General features: G+C 39.3%; 1 protein-coding gene across 1 annotated transcript; it reads left to right on the forward strand.

The window, feature by feature from the left end:
- Window positions 1-404: 404 nt before the first annotated feature.
- Window positions 405-1,355, forward strand: Or52n3 (olfactory receptor family 52 subfamily N member 3). Its single transcript, NM_001000176.1, is given in 1 exon segment — window positions 405-1,355. A coding segment is annotated over 1 exon segment (951 nt).
- Window positions 1,356-2,448: the final 1,093 nt, after the last annotated feature.

Genomic DNA, 2,448 nt, shown 5'->3' on the forward strand with positions numbered 1-2,448 from the left:
ACTCCATTATATACATTGATGTAAGGATTTCACAAATTCAATGTTATTTGAACAAAGTCCACAATTTGGAAATTGATTGAAGCAAGCGATAAATCAAATACTAGTGGCTGGCCTGGGAATATGAGCTAGCATCTGTCAATAGAGTTGAAAATATAAAGCCAAGCCAGCCCAGAGTTTGGAAACAAGTTTGAAATCCTAACTTAGTAACAAACTGAGGAATACATAGGAGGAGAAAGCAATGTAGTCTGCATACAAAAATATACATTTCTTTGTTATTATTCATATTGTGAAAAATACTTTTATTCTTTTTTTTTCTTATGTCTAGAAAAAAATTTTGTCGCTCTTGTCTTCAGCATAAGACACTATTACCAGCACAGACTGTGACTTGTTTCCTATTGATCAATATGCCTGGGGTCAATACCTCTAGCCTGACACCAAGATACTTTATCCTCAATGGGATTCCTGGGTTGGAAGCTGCACACATCTGGATCTCTCTGCCGTTCTGCTTTATGTACCTCATTGCTGTCACAGGTAACTGTGGACTAATCTATCTCATCAGCCATGAGGAGGCCTTGCATCGGCCTATGTACTACTTTCTAGCCATGTTGTCTGCTACAGATGTTTCTGGGTGTAATACAATAGTCCCCAGTATGTTATGCATCTTTTGGTTCAGTCTTAAGGAGATTGATTTCAATGCCTGCCTTGTACAGATGTTTTTCATCCACATGTTAACAGGCATGGAGTCTGGAGTGCTCACACTTATGGCTCTTGACCGCTATGTGGCTATATGCTATCCATTACGTTATTCTAGTATCCTTACCAACACTATGATTACTAAGATTGGAATAGCAGCACTCATTCGAAGTGTGTTACTCATGATCCCCTTTGCTTTCCTGATCAAGCGTCTTCCATACTGTAGAGGAAACCTCATCCACCACACCTATTGTGATCACATGGCTGTGGCCAAGCTATCCTGTGGCAACATTAAGATTAATGCTGTCTATGGTCTTATAGCTGCTGTATTTATTGGGGGCTTTGATTTGTTCTGCATCTTCATGTCTTATGCCATGATTATTCATGCTGTGGTAAAGCTGTCTTCTGCAGATGCTCGCCATAAAGCCTTCAGTACCTGCACATCACACATATGTGCTATTATTATTACCTATGTCCCAGCCTTCTTCAACTTTTTCACTCATCGCTTTGGGAGAACCACTATACCCCATCATATCCACATTATTATAGCCAACCTGTATCTGTTGCTACCTCCCACCTTGAATCCAATTGTATATGGAGTAAAGACCAAGCAGATTCGTGAAGGAGTGATCAAAATGTTTGTTAGACAAAAAGATGTTTGAATGAGAGATTAATCTATGCTAACAAAGTTTGTGTTTAACATATATGTCCAGAAAATTGCCAAGGAAGAAAGGCATGAAAATTCAAACTGATAGTGGTAGACACTACAGGTGAATATTTTGTCACCAGATGCATAAAACAACAGATCATTAAAAATAAAATCTTTAATTTCTTAGAAAGAAATAAGATAGGAAAACAAGTATGAGTCTAACATAGTGACCTTGGAGCTCATGGAATGCATATAGAACAGGGGAGCTTAGATATTCGACTTCAACTGAACCCTGGCTGGTCCATGCACATATCATAGGCATGTGAGGAGTGTCCAGGAAGAATTGAGGTCTCATAGAAACTAAAGATATCAGAGTAGTGGGAAGACACATGACCAAAAGTGTCCCAACTTTGTAGAGAAGCAGGTACCTCTCCCCAGGAGGTTTCTCCTGAGTTCCAGTGTCCTTTCAAGATGCCTGCCTCATATTTGTTTAACAGTTATCACTCTGGGCTGATGTCTGTGGTTTTGTTAACCTGGAAATTCTGACGTTTGGGTGGTACCTGACTCCTGCATCAGTGCCAGAGTGAGGCTGGAGTGGTGTAGGTACTGAAGGCAACCACAGTCTGAGTTCTTCTCAGCCTTAATGTCAGGAGGCAATCTAAGTGGTGAAATGTCATGACATGGCATCTGCTAGAGGAGAGTCTGTAAGTGTAGGTAAAGGTACCTGAAGAGTATCTACATGGTCTGCTGAGCTAGGAAGCCTGGTGGCTGCCTTTATCTGGCTGGCATGTAGATGAACAGACAGTGACCATAGAAATGACCTCATTAGATTTCTGGAAATAACTGAGAAAAAGTCAATGGGTGTAAAATGATGAAAAATAGTATAGGCTGCAAAGTGAGAAGAGTAGGAAGAGATGTCGAGATGATTGAACTTACCAGAATGTTTGGAGAAAAGAAATAGGTAGAAATAATAATTGGGTTAATAAAGTTATATTCTTTGTTAACACAAGAATATATTTTAATATCACATGGCATATGAGCAAACTTGGGAAATAAATTAACCACTCCATGCATATTTTTCATTATAATTGTCCTATTTGGAAGCA

Source organism: Rattus norvegicus, chromosome 1 (assembly GCF_021556685.1).
Source record: "Rattus norvegicus strain SHRSP/BbbUtx chromosome 1, alternate assembly SHRSP_T2T, whole genome shotgun sequence".
In the NCBI taxonomy this organism is placed as follows: Eukaryota; Metazoa; Chordata; class Mammalia; order Rodentia; family Muridae; genus Rattus; species Rattus norvegicus.